Source organism: Podarcis erhardii (genome assembly GCF_964252035.2).
Source record: "Podarcis erhardii genome assembly, chromosome: 4".
NCBI lineage: Eukaryota > Metazoa > Chordata > Lepidosauria > Squamata > Lacertidae > Podarcis > Podarcis erhardii.
In genome coordinates this window covers 1,288,191-1,307,965 of record NC_138508.1, presented here as the reverse complement: position 1 = coordinate 1,307,965, position 19,775 = coordinate 1,288,191, and the positions used below count along the sequence as shown (strand labels likewise).

The 19,775-nt window shown below is 48.8% G+C and overlaps 1 protein-coding gene and 2 long non-coding RNA genes across 3 annotated transcripts in view; 1 reads left to right on the top strand and 2 right to left on the bottom strand.

The window, feature by feature from the left end:
* LOC309340935 (uncharacterized protein) overlaps positions 1-19,775 on the top strand; it is a 157,465-nt gene that overhangs the window by 46,448 nt on the left and 91,242 nt on the right. The window contains exon 6 of the mRNA XM_081860200.1: positions 11,908-12,413. Within this exon, the coding sequence (XP_081716326.1) occupies positions 11,908-12,413 (506 nt within the window). The remainder of the gene's footprint in view (positions 1-11,907; positions 12,414-19,775) is intronic.
* LOC309341366 overlaps positions 1-19,775 on the bottom strand; it is a 52,045-nt gene that overhangs the window by 23,149 nt on the left and 9,121 nt on the right. The gene's annotated exons all lie outside the window — the stretch shown is intronic.
* On the bottom strand, positions 15,828-16,919 carry LOC309341431. The gene is made up of 2 exons (XR_014156333.1): positions 16,072-16,919; positions 15,828-15,904 (listed from the first exon to the last, which is right to left on the bottom strand). It is a non-coding gene; the product is annotated as an uncharacterized lncRNA (long non-coding RNA).

Genomic DNA, 19,775 nt, shown 5'->3' with positions numbered 1-19,775 from the left:
TGTAAATTCTTTATGCAATGTTTATCCTGTTGCAAGAATAAGATTAAGGTTGCACGCAAGGGTAGGTGCTCAGATAGGAAAGTAACTGAGCCATTTGAGCGTGTACATTGTGACTTAGTTGGGCCACTCCCACCATCATTAGGAGGTTCTAAGTACTGGCTTACCCTCATAGACCAGTATAGTAGATATTGTTGGACTTATGCAATAGCTGAGAAGTTCCAAGCATTTGAGAAGTACAAAGTTTTTTGCAACTGGGTAAAAATGCACTTTAACAAACCAATTAAGAACCTGTTTTCTGACCGGGGCGGAGAATTTGTTTCTGAGGATTTTGAGAAATTCCTGGAAGCACAGGGGACTACTCATGAGTTATCTTGCCCCCGAAGTCCCTGGCAAAATGGGCTTGTTGAAGTTGTGCAGCGTGACCTGCAGGCAGGGGTTAAAACGTATCTGCACGATGCTAATCTGCCCAAAGACTTTTGGGCTGAAGCGCTTAGTGCGTTTTGTTATGTCAGAAATCGCAGTTATCATTCTGGTTTAGATGTCACCCCCTATGAGAAGCTGTTTAAAAAACGCCCTAATCTGAAATACCTACGCATTTGGGGTTCAGATGTAATTATGCATTATCCCGCTAAGCAGAAATTGGGTGAGCGTAGTGTTCAGGGAAAATTAATGGGATACCAGCAGGGGGCGTACAGAATTTACATACCAGCAACTGGCAAATTTCATATTACCAGAAGCATGATACAAACTGTAAATTGGAATGGAGTTGCTGTTTTCCAAGATACTGATGGTATAGATAGTACTGAGGAAGAAGAGGAAGAAGCAGCAGCAGCAGGAAATGGTGCTTCTGAATTAATGGAAAAAGACAAAAAGCCTGTTGAATCTGATAATTTGTTTGATGATTTAAAGTCACAGGCACCCGAGGGGAGGTTAGATTCTCTTGTGTTTTCTAACCGTGAGCTTAGCCTACAGGCATCTCTTCAATCTGACAGTGATGATTTACAACCTGAAACTAGTAATTTACTTAGTCCCATTAAGTCTGAGGCGTCTGACTCTCCTTCTGGACTAAGACGTTCAGATAGAAAGAGGCTGAAGCCACAACGATTTGCAGATGAACATTTTAATACTGTGTATGCCAATAAGGTGGTTTTTGAGCCAAAAAGCTACAGTGACGTTCAGAATTTACCTAAGCACCAAGCTGCAAATTGGTATAAAGCTATGAACTCTGAGATAGCTTCTTTAAAAGAGCATAACACTTGGTCTCTTGTACCACAAACCCCAGATATGAGACTTATTGATTCAAAATGGGTTTATAGAGTTAAAATGAATGACAAAAATGAAGTTGTAAGGTACAAAGCAAGATTAGTTGCTAGGGGTTTTCAACAAATTCCAGGTGAAGATTATGATTTGTGTTATTCACCAAGTGTAAAATATGAAACAGTTAAGCTTTTGTTAAAAGATGCATCACAACGTGGACTGTTTATCACCTAGATATAAAAACTGCATATTTGTTTGCAGATTTAAAAGAACAAATTTTTATGCGTGTTCCTGAAGGCATAGACGCTGCTGAAGGTTTGGTATGCAAATTAAATAAATCCCTTTATGGTCTGCACCAAAGTGGAAGGAATTGGCACCAAACTTTAGCAAAAGAATTGCTGAATATTGGTTTTTCACAAGGAAAGGCAGACAATTGTGTGTTTATAAAGGAAAGGGCAAACTCTGTGACAAATATGTGTGTATGTAGATGACGTGTTAATTTCTACAAAAACTAAACAGGAATATGAACAGGTAGTATCACAGTTACAGAAGAAATTTGATGTGGTGGAATTAGGCATAGCTAAAAATTACTTATCCATGCAAATTGAGAAAGGCAAAAATGGATCTTTTCTGGTTCATCAAACTGCAAAAATTGATGATCTTGTTGAAATGCTACGTTTAGAAAATGCAAATGGGAAGGAAATGCCTATGGTGTGTGGTTTCACCTTTACAGGTGAAGATAAGCCATTTCCTAACAAATCTTTGTATCGTTCTGCTATAGGCAAGCTAAATTTCATTCAAAGAATCTCAAGACCAGATATAACTTATGCTTTTCACTTTCTGGCAAAATTTGTGGAAAAACCCACTACACAATGTTTCTCTGCTCTTAAGAGAGTGGTAATGTACCTTAAACATACCAAACATTATAGGTTGCAGTTTACATCAAGTATTGACAAAGGTTTTGAAATTTTCTGCGATGCATCTCATGCAGTGGAACAAAATAATTGCAGGGGTGTGTCTGGTATGGTGTTTTGTTATAACGGTTGTCCATTTGAATGGAAGTCCCAGACACAAACCATTATTTGTCTCTCCACAACCGAGAGTGAATTATGTGCATGCGTTCAGGCCACTCGTGATGTAGAATGGTATCTGCAAGTATTTGCAGACCTACAGATGCAAGTAACACTACCAGTAAAAGTTTACCTTGATTCCCAGAGTGGACTCGCTATCCTATGTTCAGAAACCAATACGCAGCGCACTAGAGTCTTAAGATTACGTTTGCAGTTTGTAAAGAAATTAATTGCTGACGAAATGATTGTATTTGAATATGTTCCAGGTAACAATCAAATTGCAGACATTTTTACAAAAGCACTTCCAAAGGTTACACATGAAAAACATGTACAAAGTATGCTTTATGTTTTTGTTCCACAATGATGAACCGCAGGGGAAATGTTCAATGGTTTCTTTAAATGTAAAGGTTCATCATTGTTCCACCTAATGTGTATGTCTTTAAGGGGCCAGAGCAAGGGCCAGAGCAAGATAACAAGACCCAGCTTCACAGCTGTGAAACATAGCAGGTGCTGCTGAGTTGCATTGATTAAAGGTGTGTCAGCATTTGCATGTAGTATATAAGGAGCAGCACCTAGCTCTCCCATTACCCTGGGGGTTGGGTCTGGTTTGTTGTTAATGTATTTAGTGTATAAGGAGTTTTTGTTTTCTTGTAATTAAAACCTTGTTTAAGTTATTTTTGAGTCCCTTTCTTTTTAATGCATGGTCTCCCCAGCAAGCTCTCTGCAGCGCTAGCATACTGCAAATAGCCAACAGGCGGTCCCGTAGGTACGAGGGTCCTAGGCCGTGAAGGGCTTTAAAGGTCAAAAGCAGCACCTTAAATCTGACCCTGTACTCCACCGGGAGCCAGTGCAGCTTGAAAAGCACTGGGTGAATATGCTCCCATGGCAGAGACCCCGTGAGTAGCCTCGCTGCAGCATTCTGCACCCGCTGGAGTTTCTGGGACAGCTTCAAGGGCAGCCCCGCGTAGAGCGAATTACAGTAGTCAAGCCTGGAGATGACCGTCACATGAATCACCGTGGCCAGGTCGGGGCGGGAAAGGTAAGGGACCAACTGCTTGATGCGGCGAAGGTGGAAAAATGTCGCCTTGGCTGTTGCTGTAACTTGCGCCTCACTGAAAAGGGAGGCGTCAAGGATTACGCCCAAACTCCTAACGGAAGGCAATGGCACTAATTGGGCCCCCGCAAGAGAAGGGAGTTGGTCCCTCATCCCCATGCCATCCCGACCTAGCCATAGGACCTCTGTCTTCGAAGGATTTAGTTTCAATCGGCTCCCACGAAACCATCCAGCCACACCTTCCAAGCATCTGGTCAGTGTGTTCGGGGCCGAGTCGGTGTGGCCATCCATCAGCAGATAGAGCTGAGTGTCATCAGCATATTGGTGACAGCCCAGCCCAAAGCTCCGGATAATCTGGGCAAGGGGGCGCATAAAGATGTTAAAAAGCATCGGGGAGAGAATTGCGCCCTGCGGCACTCCACACACCAAGGAGTGGCGCGACGACATTTCCCTCCCTAGTGCCACCCTCTGTCCCCGACCAGAGATAAAAGAGCACAACCAGTTACGGACTATGCCCTGTATCCCCACGTCTGCGAGGCGATGGTCCAGAAGATCATGATCGACCATGTCAAAGGCTGCTGACAAATCTAAAAGGATCAGCAGTCCTGACCCGCCTCGATCCAGTTGTCTACGGAGATCATCTGTTAGGGCAACCAGAGCCGTCTCCGTCCCAAAACCAGGACGGAAACCGGACTGAAATGGATCTAATGCCGATGTTTCCTCCAGAAACCTACCAAGCTGTTCAGCAACCGCTCTCTCAATTACCTTACCCAGGTATGGAAGATTTGAAACTGGGCGGTAATTGGATAGGTCTAAGGGATCTAATGAAGTTTTTTTTAAGAGTGGACACACCACTGCTTCCTTCAGTTTCCCTGGGAATGTCCCCGTGTCAAGGGACAAATTGATAATTTCAACCAGGGGGGTCCGCGCAACATCTGGACACTCCCTAATCAGCCAAGACGGGCACGGATCAAGGAGGCAGGTGGTGGGCCTACCAACTTGGAGGAATCTATCCACATCAGTAGGGAATATCCGGTCGAAATGGTCCAACACTGGACCTGAAGTCAGTCGAGGGGCCTCCAGTTCAGTCACTGTATCTAAATTGGCAGGGAGGTCACGGCGGAGCAATAGGACTTTCTCCGCAAAAAAACTCGCAAATGCCTCACAGCTGTGGGTCGAATTTGTGCTTAAATTTGGTTGTCCTCCTAAGGATGTTATTGACCTAATTATTCTAAAAAGTTGTGCCGGGCGAGAGCTAGCGGATGCAATGGAAGCTGCAAAGTAAGATTTCTTAGCAGCTTTCATAGCCATCTCATAGGCTTTCATAAGCATCCTATAAGATGTTCTTGAGGCTCCGTCACGAGTCCGTCGCCATACTCGCTCTAGCCGTCTGAGATCCCGCTTCATTTTCCGGAGCTCCTCAGTAAACCAAGGGGCCCGGTTTCGACGGGGTCGCAGAGGGCACTTAGGCGCGATCTCATCAATGGCTGCCAAGAGCTGGTTATTCCAGTCCTCAACAAGGTCATCTAATGAGGTGCCAGGAGGAGCAGGGTTCCGCAAGGCTTGGCGGAATCTATCAGGATCCATCAGTTTTTGCGGACGAACCCAAATTGGTTCGCCACCCGAGCCGGGGAGGAGCGGGAAGTCAATCTTGGCTTTCAGAGCGTAGTGATCAGACCATGGCACTTCCACAGCAGGGAGCATGATCACATCTATGCCAGCCCCAAAGATCAGATCCAGTGTGTGGCCTGCTTGATGAGTGGGGCCCAAAACAACCTGGGAGAGCCCTAGTGTTGCCATGGAAGTCACTAGGTCCAGAGCCTGTGAGGAGGGAGCGGCATCGGTATGGACGTTGAAGTCTCCCAAAACCAGTAGGTTTGGGAACTCCAAGGCCCAGCCCGCCACCACCTCCAGCAGGTCTGACAGGGTGGCTGCAGGTGTGCTGGGTGGTCGGTACACCAGCCAGACAGCCAAGCTCTCCTTGGTGCCCCACACGAGACCAACACATTCAATGCCGGAGATCGCCAGTGATGGCAGAGCTCTGAAAGAGCAATCCTCCCGGAATAACAACGCTACTCCTCCCCCCCGACCCACAGTCCGCGATTGATGGAGGACAGAGAAACCTGGGGGTGTTATCTCATGTAGGGAGACTGCTTCGCCTTCCCGTACCCAGGTCTCCGTCACGCAAGCCAGGTCAATCCCCTGCGAGACAAAAAAGTCACGCATGGTGGCGTTTTTGTTGCCTATGGACCTGGCATTGCACAGCACCAATGATGGAGGTGTGTAATCCTTGCTCTTCCTACCCTCATCCCTTGGGATGGGGCGTAGATTGGAAGGGGTTCAAGGATCACTGCATCTCGAAACCCTTCGTCGATAGAGATATCTAGCCCCACCGCCATTCCTCCCTAGCCCTTCAATTGTGGAAATCCCAGATCCCATACTAGCCTCCCCAATGGATGGGTAACATCCCCTCAATAACAAGTCATCCTTGGGCCAGGACTCCTGGGTCAAAATGGTATGGGAAAGAGGTGGAGGTCTGATAGGGTAAGTATCCCTAGAAGATAAAACCCAACCAACCGCACCCCAAGCTGGGGGGACAGTCCCATGGTGTTTCATTAACTGTCAATCCCCCTCTCCCTCCTGGGTTAATTGGAGGATTGTTGATTCTATCTGTGGCTGTGGAAGTATTAATGAGGTATGTGTTATAAAATGTGGATCACTGGCCAACAAAGAGCCAGATTCGAATTCGGAAGATCTGTCCATCCTGTCTCGCCAGGAGTACAGTAGAGAAGGCTGATCATTCTGGTAAGTTTTTGGAACATTAGGCAAAGGTCCAGATGTAGATTTGGTGCTGGATATCTCCGGATTGTCAGCAACATAGAGTTCTTTAGGTGGTGTTGCCATAGAAATGTCGGAGGCGCCAAATTCCTCATCTAATTCGGTGTCGTTTGAAAAGGGAACAGGGAGTTGCACTGATGTCTTTCCATGGGATAAAGAGCTGTTGGAGGTCTTTAAATATTGTGCTCTAGGCTCTACTGTCCTTATATTTTGGGTAGAAATCTCAGTCTTTATACTCATTAGCCTCTTCTTCAGGTCTTGTAATTCTAGGCTTGCAGAGTTCTTTTCTTTCTTCAGGCAATTAGTGTTTCTAGTGTTGAGCTTGGTTTCCCTTATCTGCATTAGCTTTGACTCTATGCAAGGGACCAATTGCCTCCTTGTTTCGTCCTTAAATACCCTCACTGGGCGGAGAGAATGGAACCACCATAGAGTATCCTTTATCTCCATGAGTCGAGATGGGAGGGTTGATGACCTAAAGGTCATAAATAGGCGCATGGTGTTTCTCAAGGTAGGCAGGAAGTGGAAATTTTCTAGATCTACATTTCGGTAATGGTAATTCAGGAGCTGAGACAAGGACATAGTAATTTGTCTGCGGTTCATCCATCTATGAGTGTATCGGTGAATCTCAAGCATTATCTGGTTCGTTTGCAAGACTTGACAGGACCTCACTTCATCCATAGTTTGAGTTGGTGAGTTGTTAACAGAGTCATTTCTTATCATCCTTTTAAGCCCGATAAAGAAAACAATGCCCGACCTGAAGAATTTGGAGCAAATGATTCAGCAGAGGAAACACAGCCCAGAATAACTAAGGAGATAGTACAAGAATACTTGGCTAGTATAGATGTATTCAAGTCTCCACACAACAACTGTTGAGCAGGGGGAGTCTGGTCCTCACCCTCTAGGCCAAGTGGGAAAAGGCCTTGCAAGAAGAAGAGGAGGAGGAGGAGGAGTTTGGATTGGATATCCCACTTTATCACTACCCTAAGAAGTCTCAAAGATGACATCAATAACCTCATAAGTCAGATGGAAAAGTAGAAGAAGAGGAGGAGGAGGAGGAGGAGGAGGAGGAGGAGTTTGGATTTGATATCCCGCCTTTCACTCCCTTTAAGGAGTCTCAAAGCGGCTAACATTCTCCTTTCCCTTCCTCCCCCACAACAAACACTCTGTGAGGTGAGTGGGGCTGAGAGACCTCAAGGAAGTGTGACTGGCCCAAGGTCACCCAGCAGCTGCATGTGGAGGAGCGGAGACGCGAACCCGGTTCCCCAGATTACAAGTCCACCGCTCTTAACCACTACACCACACTGGCTCTCAGGTCTTCCTTCCAGCACCCAGGGCAGGAGTAGCAGCAACCATGGAGATTCCACCTGCCTCCTTCAAAAGGAGGGCACTCACCTGAGTAAAGAATTTGAGGTGATGCATCATTGGTCTACTCCTCATGTGTTCTATGTTTTAAAAGTCCCTGAGATCTCTTGATGAAGGTGGTATATCAACTTAATAAACAATAATAACAACCGCCATGCATTTTTTGTCCATTGAATCAGCAATTCAGCATTTCTGGAAGGGAAAATAGTATACTATTGTATGTTTGCATAGCAACATGCAGAAGAAAGTTTTGCTCATTCATGGTGAGAATATGATTTCTTTATTTTGAACTGTGCTTGGTTCCTCCTTGGCAGCCATTGTGATTGTTTCAGCAGGGCTAGAACTCAGGACCCGCTGCCTTGAGGGACATCTAAGAGCAGTTGGGCCCTCTGAAATGAGGCAACCACAAAGTGAGTTACAGATAGGTAGCCGTGTTGGTCTGCCATAGTCAAAACAAAAAATTCCTTCCAGTAGCACCTTACAAGACCAACTAAGTTAGTTCTAGGTATGAGCTTTCGTGTGCATGTGTATCTGAAGAAGTGTGCATGCACATGAAAGCTCATACCTAGAACTAACTTAGTTGGTCTTTAAGGTGCTACTGGAAGGAATTTTTTGTTTTCACAAAGTGAGTGTAACTGAAGGAAGAACTTGTGTGTCTCAGGGCCAGATTGTTGCCCTCAGGAGAGAAGACCAGGAACCCCCCAAGCAGGACCGAAAGAGCCATTCCCCCCTCGGACACCCGGAAGGGCCAGCCGGGCCGGGAAGAGAGCAGCTTCCCCTGCTTCCCACTCTCCTCCCCACCCCAGAACAACTCTCCCAGGCCGGCTTCTCTCCTCCAGCGGCAGCAGGGCTCTCCCTCCCCGGCGTCTCACCTGCGGCACTCCAGCCTGGGCTGCGCTGCTCCTCGCTTCCTGGCCAACAGACCGAGGGAGATGCTGAGAGCCCAGCCAAGAGCCAAAGGCCCCCTCCCAAAAGGGACCGAGGGAGATGCTCAGAGCCCAGCCAAGAGCCAAAGGCCCCCCCCAAAAGGGACCGAGGGAGATGCTCAGAGCCCAGCCAAGAGCCAAAGCCCCACCCAAGGGACCGAGGGAGATGCTCAGAGCCCAGCCAAGAGCCAAAGGCCCCCCCAAAAGGGACTGAGGGAGATGCTCAGAGCCCAGCCAAGAGCCAAAGGCCCCCCAAAAAAGGGACCGAGGGAGATGCTCAGAGCCCAGCCAAGAGCCAAAGCCCCCCCCCCCAAGGGACCGAGGGAGATGCTCAGAGCCCAGCCAAAAGCCAAAGGCCCCCCCCAAAAGGGACCGAGGGAGATGCTCAGAGCCCAGCCAAGAGCCAAAGGCCCCCCAAAAAAGGGACCGAGGAAGATGCTCAGAGCCCAGCCAAGAGCCAAAGGCCCCCCAAAAGGGACAGAGGGAGATGCTCAGAGCCCAGCCAAGAGCCAAAGCCCCCCCCCAAGGGACCGAGGGAGATGCTCAGAGCCCAGCCAAGAGCCAAAGGCCCCCCCAAAAAAGGGACCGAGGGAGATGCTCAGAGCCCAGCCAAGAGCCAAAGGCCCCCCCCCAAAAGGGACCGAGGGAGATGCTCAGAGCCCAGCCAAGAGCCAAAGGCCCCCCCAAAAGGGACAGAGGGAGATGATCAGAGCCCAGCCAAGAGCCAAAGCCCCCCCCCCAAAGGGACCGAGGGAGATGCTCAGAGCCCAGCCAAGAGCCAAAGGCCCCCCCAAAAGGGACCGAGGGAGATGCTCAGAGCCCAGCCAAGAGCCAAAGCCCCCCCAAGGGACCGAGGGAGATGCTCAGAGCCCAGCCAAGAGCCAAAGCCCCCCCCCAAGGGACCGAGGGAGATGCTCAGAGCCCAGCCAAGAGCCAAAGGCCCCCCCAAAAAAGGGACCGAGGGAGATGCTCAGAGCCCAGCCAAGAGCCAAAGGCCCCCCCAAAAAAAGGGACCGAGGGAGATGCTCAGAGCCCAGCCAAGAGCCAAAGCCCCCCCCAAGGGACCGAGGGAGATGCTCAGAGCCCAGCCAAGAGCCAAAGGCCCCCCCAAAAAAGGGACCGAGGGAGATGCTCAGAGCCCAGCCAAGAGCCAAAGGCCCCCCCAAAAAAGGGACCGAGGGAGATGCTCAGAGCCCAGCCAAGAGCCAAAGCCCCCCCCAAAAAAGGGACCGAGGGAGATGCTCAGAGCCCAGCCAAGAGCCAAAGCCCCCCCCAAGGGACCGAGGGAGATGCTCAGAGCCCAGCCAAGAGACAAAGGCCCCCCCAAAGGGACCAAGGGAGATGCTCAGAGCCCAGCCAAGAGCCACAGCCCCCCCCCCCAAAAGGGACCGAGGGAGATGCTCAGAGCCCAGCCAAGAGCCAAAGGCCCCCCCAAAAGGGACTGAGGGAGATGCTCAGAGCCCAGCCAAGAGCCAAAGGCCCCCCCCAAGGGACCGAGGGAGATGCTCAGAGCCCAGCCAAGAGCCAAAGGCCCCCCCCAAAAAGGGACCGAGGGAGATGCTCAGAGCCCAGCCAAGAGCCAAAGGCCCCCCCCAAAGGGACTGAGGGAGATGCTCAGAGCCCAGCCAAGAGCCAAAGGCCCCCCAAAAAGGGACCGAGGGAGATGCTCAGAGCCCAGCCAAGAGCAAAAGGCCCCCCAAAAAAGGAACCGAGGGAGATGCTCAGAGCCCAGCCAGGAGCCAAAGCCCCCCCCCAAAAGGGACCGAGGGAGATGCTCAGAGCCCAGCCAAGAGCCAAAGGCCCCCCCAAAAGGGACCGAGGGAGATGCTCAGAGCCCAGCCAAGAGCCAAAGGCCCCCCCAAAAAGGATCCCTTGCCATAGGCGGATCCAGGGGGAAGCTGCCCCCTTAAAGCCATTCAAAATAATAAAGAGCTGAGGTTCAGAAAGGCGAGAGAGGGCTGAGCTGGGGGGGGGGGGGGACTGGCCTTGCAAGGGTTAAAGGGAAGTGAGCTGCCTTCCTAGAGAGGCCAGGAAGCAAGGGGGGGCAGGTCCTCCAGCTCCAAGCCCCACCCCCCCAGTCCTTCCCTGCTTGGGTGTCTCTCCTGCAAGGACTCTGGACTCTCCTGCAAGGGCTGCCTCGCTCTCCCCTCCCGGGATCTGGTGAGTCTCCCCTCTCTCTCTCTGGGATCTGGTGGGGGTCCCAGGGCTGCAGCAGGGGAGGGGGCCTGGGGGGGCCTGATCTGCTCCTGCAGGGGGGGGGACCCCAAGTCAGGGAGGAGGAGGGGGTCCTGCCAGGGAGGGGCCAGGGCTGCCCCGCTCTCCTTCCTGCAGATCAGAGGATCCCAATCTCATTTGGCCTTCCGCCCCCCCCCCCCTTTCAGAAAAATCTCCCTTCTTTAAACAAAGGAGTCCCTGGGACTTTAACTCTGTGTGACGTCGCTCAGCGTCACTGCAGAACAGAGGAAACATCTGCAAATGATTTTCGAAAGCTGTACGAGGTGGACTAGCCCCCCCAAAAAAAAAAGATGAGAGAGGAAGGCCAGGGATAAAGAGAGGGATCCCAGCCCAGAGTCTGGCTGCTGCATTGGGGACCAGTTTCCCCGTGTCTCCCAGGGCAGCTCCCCACGGAGGCCACGGCAGCCATCCCCTCGCACCCAGAGCAGGGCATCCCAGGACCCCATCCTCTCTCTCCCAAAGGGATTGGTGCTGGCAAAGCAGCCGGAAATGGGCGCTGCTCCTCCCTGAGCCTCCAGGGACCAGGGCATCAATGGCTGTGCGTGTGTGAAGCTATCTAATAGAATAATAAATTTCCTGCCCTTCACCCTAAGCTTCAAGGGAGATGTCTTTGGCTCCACCCACTTGGCCCTTGTCCAGATACATTCCTGGCCCTCAGAGCAAAGAAAAAGGGACCCCACCCCATAAATCTGTCATGAGAGCGGCAGAGAGACCAAGTGCAGGAAAAGGAGACAGAAGCAGGGGAGTGGGGGTGGGGGTGGGGGGAGCAACTCCTGAGGACCCCCGAATGAGGACCCCCACTAGAGCCAGGCATCCATTTTCCACAAGATACAAATTATTCCCTTGTCAGTCAGTTCTGACTTCTTGCATTTACTCAAAGGCAGGAGCACCAGACTGATTCACCTCAGAGAAATCCCTTCAGTGGCCTCCACATTTTGCATCACAATCTTCCTTCTAGGAGGGCTAGAGCCTGCCTCCTCCTCCTCCTCTTCTTCCTCCTCCTCCTCTTCTCTCCTCCTCCTCCGTCTTCTTCTTCAGAAGATATCTCATGGTTTCATACAGTCCCACCCTGGTTCCTAGGAAGACTCATCCATGCTTGCTCAAGGAACATTTCTCTTCTTCTGACCTAAAAATTCTGTAACTAAACAATGTATTTGCTTTGTAGGATTTGCTAGCACCTCATTAGCACAGGCAGAACTTGGCAGAAGACCAAAGGGTTCCTTCCGATCTCTTAGAGACTTCCTGAGAGCACAGATGGATGAGCAAGACTCAGCTGGCCCTGAAGAAGGAAGAGGCCATGTCATCCAAACTGGGAGCAGTGGGGGATTCTGGGAAAACCCAGTGCAGAAGATCCTGGGTGAGGAGGACACCCTCCACTCAGAGGGGCAGAGCCAGCAGTTGAGGCAGTTCTGCTGCCAGGAGGCCAAAGGACCCCGAGAGATTTGCAGCCGACTCTACCGCCTTTGCCATCAGTGGCTGAAGCCAGAAAGGCACACGAAAGCTGAGATGCTGGACCTGGTGATCTTAGAGCAGTTCCTGGCTGTCCTTCCCCCGGAGATGGAGAGCTGGGTGAAGGACTGTGGAGCGGAGACCAGTTCCCAGGCGGTGGCCCTGGCCGAAGGTTTCCTCCTGAGTCAGGCAGAGGAGAGAAAGCAGGAACAGAGAAAGCAGGTGAGAGAGTCTTTGCTCTGGATACTCCCAAGGGGCTCCAAACAGGATGGAGAACATTCCATAATTCTCTACTGTTGGCCCATTCTTTTCCTGGGAAGGCATCCACGGAATGAGATCTAACACCCTTAAAGTTTTTGTCTTTGTCATTCTCTTTCTAACATTTCTCGCCATTCATTCTCTGTTTGGAATCCTTGTTGCTCTTTCAGGGAAAGGATCATTTTGCAGAAATGGACCTGGATTCCTGTGAGGCAGAGAGGCCTCCGTTGGACACCAGAGAGAGGCCACTGGGTAAGGAGGAAGGTGGTTTTTCTCCATTTGGTCTCATTCTGTTGGTTTCCCAACTCATCTGTGGGTTCTTTTCATCTTGTTTTTTTTTTGGGGGGGGGACAGTTGGGAATAAGGGTCCAAAGGAAGGGAGAAGTAGTTTTGCACAACTAACATGAAATGGGCACAAACATCTAACTGCACTCAGCAGGTAAGGCTTTCTCAAAGGCCCATCTGTAGTTAGAGATGCCCTGTTTCACCTGTGAGAGAAGCAGGCACTCCTGGCATCCTGCTTACCTTTTTTGCTCTTGCAGGTGACAGAATGATGCCGGCAAGACCTCCTGATCCGCCTTTTCATGGGGGCAGAAGGGGAACAGCGGCTGTGGAACCAGATCAGGTCAGGGGAAGCTGCCTTGTGGGGACAGAGGCCGAGGGATGGAGCAATGTCATGGACTGGTTGGGCACAGAGGAATGGTGGGAGGAAGCAGCCAGGGAACCAGGAAAGGAAGACATCTCAGACCCCACGGAGTGAAGGTGGAGGAAGGATGAGCGGTCAAAGGGAGAAGAGGGAGAAGCCTGGGAAGAGGAGGTGTCAGAAGCTGAAGGGGCAACAGGGCTTAGTGAGCTGGGAGACTCTGAGGCAGAATGCAGTGCAGAATCAGAGGCAGAAGAGGAAGGAGGTGAGTGGGAGGAGGGAGGTCGAGAGGCAGAGGTGAGTCAGGAGAAGGAGGATCAACCGGGGGCTCCCTCTCCTTCTGCCAGCAGCCACCCTCCCTGCTTGTCTCTCAGAGCCAGGAAACATCTGACAATGGAGGAGCAAAGGCAGGCTGCACACTGTTCAATCGCTTGCCAGAAACCCCAGAGAGGAGGGGACTTAGAAAGCTGTGGGGAGCCGGGGGCCTTCTCTTTTGGCAGCTGATTTCATGGAGGAAGACCCTGTCTTGCAATTCTACTCATTATTGATCCAGAGCAGAACTCCAATGTATAGTTAGCAGAGTGAAAATGTAAAGACGTTGCAGGATCCCCCAAAATAGACCAGAGGCAATTGTATTTCATCTGGCGGAGTTTTACTGCTACTGAAGGCAAATGAGCATAATCTGTTCACAAATCTAAAACGTTCAGGATTGGCCCTGTCCATAAGAAATCCAGTTGCAGCAACTTATAATGTCCCACAACTTATAATGTCTAAACCTTAACACTCAGCATACTATGTACAGAACACCAGAGGGAAGAGAGAGAGAGAGAGAGAGAGAGAGAGAGAGAGAGAGAGAGAGAAAGTGAAACCCAGGCTCCTTCTGGCCTCTTCTTATAGTCAGCATGACCTTGACAGAAGAGATGACAGAGCCACTTTAACCCAAACACCAGGAACCTTCTGCTTGTTTCTTTTACGCAGAGAAGCTTCCGGAACCCTCTTGAATTAATTAGTGTTGTTGTTTAGTCGTTTAGTCATGTCTGCCTATTCGTGACTCCATGGACCAGAGCACGCCAGGCACTCCTGTCTTCCACTGCCTCCCGCAGTTTGGTCAAAATCATGCTGGTAGCTTCGAGAACACTGTCCCACCATCTCGTCCTCTGTCGTCCCCTTCACCTTGTGCCCTCCATCTTTCCCAACATCAGGGTCTTTTCCAGGGAGTCCTCTCTTCTCATGAGGTGGCCAAAGTATTGGAGCCTCAGCTTCACGATCTATCCTTCCAGTGAGCCCTCAGGGCTGATTTCCTTCAGAGTGGAGAGGTTGGATCTTCTTGCAGTCCATGGGACTCTCAAGAGTCTCCTCCAGCACCAGAATTCAAAAGCATCAATTCTTCAGTGATCAGCCTTCTTTATGGTCCAGCTCTCACTTCCATACATCACTACTGGGAAAACCATAGGTTTAACTATACGGACCTTTGTTGGTAAGGTGATGTCTCTGCTTTTTAAGTGCTGTCTAGGTTTGTCATTGCTTTTCTCCGAAGAAGCAGGCGTCTTTTAATTTTGTGACTGCTGTCACCATCTGCAGTGATCATGGAGCCCAAGAAGGTAAAATCTCTCACTGCCTCCATTTCTTCCCCTTCTATTTGCCAGAAGGTGATGGGACCCTGTCAGCATCGCCCTTGAGCCAGTGTACCAACTGGATTCATGCACTACAGCCCCGACTGGGCTAGGCGAGCTGGGTAGCACTGCCAGAGACCTCCTTTCCCACAGGAACAGGTCACAGTGCTCTGGACTCACAGCTTGGAGCTGAGAGCACCGGATTCACTGTCTCAATAATACATTCGTTGCACAGCAGCGTTTTGCAGAGTCTTGCAGAGTATAAACCACTCGGAGAGCAGCTCTGTAGAATATCTTCCTTTTATTCTATTGCTACAGCTATGATACAAAACTATATACAGAGCTAAATATTCTGAGCATAAATCAATGCTATACTCTGAGTGCCTGCAGCTGCTCTTAGCAGCAATCTTATCTATAAACACAATCTCTTGCACTCTCTCTCCGACACACTGACTGACTCTCTCATTCACACAGAGACTCACTCACTTGACTAATTAAGTAGAGAGCAGTACATTGCTCCTCCTCTCTGTAGAGTCAGCAGAGACCTCAGGAGATCATCAGGAGATTCTTGGGTATGGGAGGGGTGAAATCTCCTCAGACCCGTGGCCATGCTCTTCGTTTTTTGATGTTGAGCTTCAAACCATATTTTGCGCTCTCCTCTTTCACCCTCATTAAAACGTTCTTTAATTCCTCCTCACCTTCTGCCATCAAGGTTGTGTCATCTGCATATCTGAGGTTGTTGATATTTCTTCCGGCAATCTTAATTCCGGCTAGGGATTCATCCAGTCCAGCCTTTCGCATGATGAATTCTGCATATAAGTTAAATAAGCAGGGAGACAATATACAGCCTTGTCGTACACCTTTATAGGAAATATCAATATCAGATCCATACTTTCTGCACTAAGAAATGCAAAGTGACAGACCCTCCGGGAATGAGCTGCTCATTACGCCTGAAACTCAGCCAAGATTGTGAATATCGTGTTCTCGCTGTTAACTCCAGCTGTGAACTATGGGATTTCCTGCCTGTATAACTCTGTGACACCAGCCTTGTGAATGTCGCCAGTAGGATTCATCCGTAGTTGCAGTTTTTATGGAATCCTAGAGTTGAAAGGGACCCCAAGGTTCATCAAGTCCCACCCCCTGCATTGCAGGAGTCTCAGCTAGATCACCCAAGACAGATGGCCATCCAAACTAGGCTTCTTGTATTTCATAGAATCATAGAATAGAATCATAGAATCATAGAGTTGGAAGAGGCCACAAGGGCCATCGAGTCCAACACCCTGCCAACACCATCAGAGCACTCCTGACATATGGTTGTCAAGCCTCTGCTTAAAGACCTCCAAAGAAGGAGACTCCACCACACCACACCACATTTCTATATTCATCACTAAATGCTAAAATAGGCTTCTAAGCTGTGGACAGACGAGAACAAATAGAGGCCAGGATTCACCTAGCCAGCCACATCTGCTGCGAAATATAGCCTGCCCCCCACTCCTCCCCCTCTCCATGCCCCCTTGAACCCCTGGAATTTGGCTCTAGGGCACTGGGAGGGAACCTCCCCAGAACAACTCACGAGGAGAGGAGAAAGTGGATCCTTCCATCGGGGAAACTGGGATGCTTGCGTAGGCAGAATAACGTGGAAAACATAAGTTGGAGAACCACCTATTTGCACAAAGACAAATACCCGTAATTAAAAGCAGAATAAAATAATTGAATTAAAGCATTAAAATAGCTACCCATAATTAAAATGTGCAGCAAAGCAATCCTACTGAAATAACGCAGCAGAATTAGATAAACTAAGAGGAAGGATTCAAAACCGTCGAGACCAGAAATTCACGGAAGACTGGAGTAAACTGAAAAGTAATTGTGAAGAACAGACGACATTTGTAGGGTTGCAAGACGTTTTGTGAGGAGTATTATTAGAAGTATGGAAAAAATGGACAAGGGGGAGGATGATTTGTTAAGAGATGTAAAGGCAATATAAAGTTAAGAAATGCCTAAGAAGTGGATAAAATGGTGGATCATCAGAGGTGCTGATGGAAGTCTAAAAAGATTGTATGAGGGATAAGTTTTGTGGTACATTTTATAGATTATTAGTTAAAATTGTATATATATATATATATATATATAGCGCAGCAATTAAGAGGAAGGAAACAACAGAGCATTGTGTAGCAGATCATATTTCTGCTGTCTCAGAGGAGGACATTTCCTTTTTTCTTTTAGGGTCCAGTGTGCTTTGAAGATGTCACTGTTCGTTTCACGGACGAGGAGTGGGCGTTGCTGGATCCTGACCAGAGAGCTCTGCATAAGGACGTCATGGAGGAGAATCGGGGGATCGTGGCCTCTCTTGGTAAGGCTCCCTGTGGGATCGTCCTATCTGCCTGGAAATCTCAACGACTCTTAACGACTGCAACTGTGACTTCAACAGGCTCATCACAGCTATCTGCCAATCACCCATTCCCACCACCCTTCTGAGCAATACCCCTCCCCACCTTCTCACTATATAGAAGGGTCTGGTGACTTCTGTTTCAGTGTATCTGAAGAAGTGTGCATGCACACGAAAGCTCATACCTAGAACTAACTTAGTTGGTCTTTAAGGTGCTACTGGAAGGAATTTTTTGTTTTGACTATGGCAGAACAACACGGCTACCTATCTGTATTTATTAGAACAGCAGTCATAAAAAAGAAATGTGAAACACATAGAAAAAGGGAGATATACAGAAATTCTCTCCATGTCAATTAATACTGATTTTGGTAACCTTTAGCTTTAATTCCGTCCTTACAACACCTTCCCATGGCATGAAGCAAGTTTTTTAGTTCTGCAGCTGTGATAATGTGAAACCAAGATGGAATTATTATTATTATTAATAATAATAATAATAAAATTTTATTTATACCCTGGCCTCCGCAGCCAAGACCGGGCTCAGGGTGGCTAACAACCAGTAATAAAAACAAGTTGATTAAAATACAATTTAAAAGATTAAGATACAACATTAAAACATTAGGATGCAGCCTTTTCACAGGAGGAGAAAGGAAAAAGAAAGAGGGGGAGGGAATCAAACTGATTCTAAGCCAAAGGCCAGGTGGAACAACTCTGTCTTACAGGCCCTGTGGAAAGAAATCAGATCCTGCAGGGCCCTGGTCTCATGAGACAGAGTGTTCCACCAGGCCGGAGCCAGTGCTGAAAAGGCCCTGGCTCTGGTTGAGGCTAATCTAACTTCCTTAGGGCCCAGGACCACTAGGGTGTCGCTATTTATGGACCTTGAGGTATGAGAGTCCTAGGCCGTGAAGGGCTTGAAAGGTCAAAAGCAGCACCTTAAGCCTGACCATGTACTCCACTGGGAGCCAGTGCAGCTGGAAAAGCACTGGGTGAATATGCTCCCACGGCAGAGACCCCGTGAGGAGCCTCGCTGCAGCATTCTGCACCCGCTGGAGTTTCTGGGACAGCTTCAAGGGCAGCCCCGCGTAGAGCGAATTACAGTAGTCAAGCCTGGGGGTGACCATCGCATGGATCACTGTGGCCAGGTCAGGGCGGGAAAGGTAAGGGACCAACTGCTTGATGCGGCGAAGGTGGGAAAATGTCGCCTAGGCCTGTTGTTGTAACCTGCGCCTCCATGGAAAGGGAGGCGTCAAGGATTACGCCCAAACTCGTAACGGAAGGCAATGGCAAGAGAAGGGAGTTGGTCCCTCATCCCCTCATTTCGCTTGGGCTATTCCCAGGCCATTCCAGCAGTGGAATAGGATTTCACATTTAGGCTCAAGTATTTGATTTATGTATTTGGGGACATTGACGTTCCCATTAATGACACAAATTCTGCCCACACCTTTTGCTGTCATACAACCCCAGATCATCACACTGTCTGGGTGTTTCACGGTCGGTATAATGCAAGTAGGATGTAAATCTTCTCCGATTCTCCTCCTCGCGTATTTCATGCCCTCACTACCAAGCAAGGAGATTGGGGTCTCATCGCTCCAAATAACACTGTCCCATTGTTCCGCTGTCCAGTTACCATGGGTTTTAGCCCAGTTTAATCTTTTCCACCTTGGCTTGAGAGATAATGGCTTTTCCCTTGGAATTCTAGCATTTAGACCAGTCCTTGCACTCAACTTCACCTTCCATTGCCCCATGTCATCTTGTAAACACCCAGATGATTTTCTTCTGCCACGTAGGCACAGTCCCTTCATTCTTCGATCGTCACTTGCTGTTGTGCACCTTTTCCTGCCTTTACCAGTCTGATTTTGGAGTGACTGAGTCTCCTTATGTTGTTCTTTAGTCGTTTAGTCGTGTCCGCCTCTTTGTGACTCCCTGGACCAGAGCACGCCAGGCACTCCTGTCTTCCACTGCCCCCCGCAGTTTAGTCAAACTCATGCTGGTAGCTTCGAGAACAATGTCCCACCATCTCGTCCTCCGTCGTCCCCTTCTCCTTGTGCCCTCCATCTTTCCCAACATCAGGGTCTTTTCCAGGGAATCTTCTCTTCTCATGAGGTGGCGAAAGTCTTGGAGCCTCAGCTTCAGGATTTGTCCTTCCAGTGAGCACTCAGGGCTGATTTCTTTCAGAATGGAGAGGTTTGATCTTGCAGTCCATGGGAGTCTCCTTATACCTCTTCACAAATATAGAAAGGCCAGCTTTGGTTAAGTTTTCCTCAATCTTCTTCTTTTTTCTTTTTTTAAAATGAATATTTATTGAATTTTATAACAAATAAAAATATATCAATCAACATGTTATATACAAATGTTCTCCCTCCCGTCCTCTGGACTTCCCTCAACTTCCCCTCTACTGAGTTATTTAGTTTTATTTATTGTGTCCTGCTTTATATAAAAGTAAATTCCCTTACCATTTCTCTAATTTTTCTGTTACTATAATAAAGTTGTGAACGTTTATTCAGACCCTGCCAGTTGTTGTTTCTGTAAGTAACCTGTAAATGGTTCCCAAACTTTTAAAATCCTTTTTGTCCTTCTCTCGTAGTTTATCTGTTAGCTTAGCCAATTCTGCATAATTCCTCAGTTTTTCTTACCATTGTTCTTTTGATGGTATTTCTTCCATCTTCCAATTTTGCGCTATCAAGATT